Below are 2,400 nucleotides of genomic sequence, written 5' to 3'. Positions count from 1 at the left end.
TTCTCCAGACGTCCCTGATAAACGTCTTTCTAGAGTTGTGATGCGCGTGCTATCTTTAGCCATAGCGATTCCCCTCCTCCGATCCTTTCTTTGCATCCCAATAAAAACCGCAATGCGCTATAGCTCCCTCCTATGGATAGCACAATGTCTGAACGGGAGAAAAGAGGAAAGCTCCGCCCCCTCCCTCCTCTCCCACCTCCATTCCGGCCGTTCTGCAAGGCCGGCCCATGCGGCTGAGGTGACGACGCGGCGGGGATCACCGGACCGGTTGGCGCACCGGAGATGATGAAGGGGAGGACGCTGTTCAAGAGCCCTCTCCCCCGCAGCCACCTCTCCGACGCCTCCAGCGCCGCATCGGCATCGGCCGCCGTCGCCACTCACCGCCTCTACCAAGTCTGGAGAGGAAAAAATGTAGGTTGATTCAGAGATTCCCGCGTTCCAAATAGAGCCTTTAATTTGCTGTAAATGGAGAAGCGGCCAATCCTGATATGGTGGTTGTAATCGTTGTCTGAGATGGTTTGGTCGTCGTGTCGTGTGGCAGAGATTCCTCTGCGGCGGTCGGATCATCTTCGGGCCGGATGCCAGCTCCATCGTGCTCACGGTGGCGCTCATCATGACGCCGCTCGCGCTCTTCGTCGCCTTCGTCTCCTTCCGGCTCGCAGAGCTCATCGGGAAGCCGTTCGGTCCCGCCGTCCCGGCGACGGCCATGGCCGTCGGCGTATTCGTGAGTCCGTGACACTTACCACCGTCAATCATCGATCCATGTACCTCGCCCTCCATTAATTTCCTCGACCAAATTTAGCACCGCGTCGTGACGCCATCGCATGCTGTGATCGAAATCAATCAATCATGCAGGACGTCGTGGTGCTGGTGCTGACGTCAGGCCGGGACCCCGGGATCATCCCGCGGAACGCGCGGCCGCCGGATCCCGAAGACTACGCCGGGACGGACAGCTCGGCGTCCCCCGCGGCGGCCAGCGGCGGCGGAGGCAGGGGAGCGTCGTGGCCGCTGCCGCCGACGCGCGACGTGTACATGAACGGCATGGTGGTGAAGGTGAAGTATTGCCACACGTGCATGCTGTATCGGCCGCCTCGCTGCTCGCACTGCTCCGTCTGCAACAACTGCGTGGAGCGCTTTGACCACCACTGCCCCTGGGTCGGCCAGTGCATCGGCAAGAGGAACTACCGGTTCTTTTTCATGTTCATCTCGTCGACGACGTTCCTGTGCCTGTACGTGTTCGGCTTCTGCTGGGTGAACCTGTACCTCATCACCCGGCAGTACGACTGCAGCTTCGGCCGCGCCGTGGCCGAGTCGCCGGTGTCGGGTTTCCTCATCGTCTACACCTTCGTCACCGCCTGGTTCGTCGGCGGGCTCACTGCGTTCCACTCCTACCTCGTCTGCACCAACCAGACCACGTACGAGAACTTCCGGTACCGGTATGAGGGGAAAGGCAACCCCTTCAACCGCGGCGCCGCCGCCAACATCGCCGAGATCTTCCTGTCGCCGATCCCGCCGTCGAGGAACGACTTCCGGGCGAAGGTCTCCCTCGCGGACCCGGACGCCGCGGCGCTCTACTACTCGCTCGGCCCGCTGTCGTCGGAGTCCAGGGTGAGCTTCTACACGAGGGACAGCCTCAGCTTTGACATGGCCAAGGCCAGCTTCGACCTCGACTACTCCGCCAAGCGCCCCAGCGTCGCGTCCTCCGACTTCGGCGAAATCTACGGCCAGGGCCACGGCGCGCTCGACCGGTGCGCCACGCAGCAGCAGCAGCAACCGCGGCACTCCATCTTCGGCGGCCCCGGCAGGGAGAGCAGAAAGGTGGACGACGAAGCGGACGGGGTCCAGGCGGAGCTCGGGGCGGTGATGCAGTATGGCGCCGCCGCCGGCCGGCCGCACGGGAGGGAGTTCGAGGCGGTGTGAGTGAGTGCATGGGAAGAGAAGACGCGAATGCCATTCTTTATTGGGAATGCAGTGTTTGCATGTGTTTTTGTGTGATGTGTACGTAAGTACGTGTAGCCTCGATAAGCTTCGTCCTCGTGTTTTGGAAATAAGATGATTCATAGCATTCTACTTCCATGGTAATGCAGTTCAATGCGAGTTGTATACACGTAGGCTGCCTATCTACGCATACATCACTACTATAAAAACACTACATTCGTAATAGACTATTATCGGCAGTTCAACTAAAAACCGAAAGTGATAATATAGTATTACTGATTCATAAACTCCAAAGATCAAATTATCATTAAGTTTGTTACAATTGACATAACTTATTACTATCGGCTTTTGTTACCAATCGGTAATACCATCACTGTCTGATCTTAAAACAACAACCGTGATTAGATCATGTCATACCCCTTCGTTTTATAAAACTGTAACCGTCTAATATAATATCAGTAG

The 2,400-nt window shown here is 57.6% G+C and overlaps 1 protein-coding gene across 1 annotated transcript; it reads left to right on the top strand.

Moving 5' to 3' along the window:
• Positions 1-282: 282 nt before the first annotated feature.
• Positions 283-1,920, top strand: LOC133886423 (probable protein S-acyltransferase 6). The gene is made up of 3 exons (XM_062326133.1): positions 283-411; positions 542-724; positions 856-1,920. The coding sequence occupies exons 1-3, from the start codon at positions 283-285 to the stop codon at positions 1,918-1,920; spliced, it is 1,377 nt and encodes a 458-aa protein (XP_062182117.1).
• The last annotated feature ends 480 nt before the right edge of the window (positions 1,921-2,400 follow it).

The sequence above is a fragment of the Phragmites australis genome, chromosome 12 (genome assembly GCF_958298935.1).
Source record: "Phragmites australis chromosome 12, lpPhrAust1.1, whole genome shotgun sequence".
NCBI classification, from domain to species: Eukaryota; Viridiplantae; Streptophyta; class Magnoliopsida; order Poales; family Poaceae; genus Phragmites; species Phragmites australis.
This window is presented reverse-complemented; position numbering and strand designations above follow the sequence as displayed.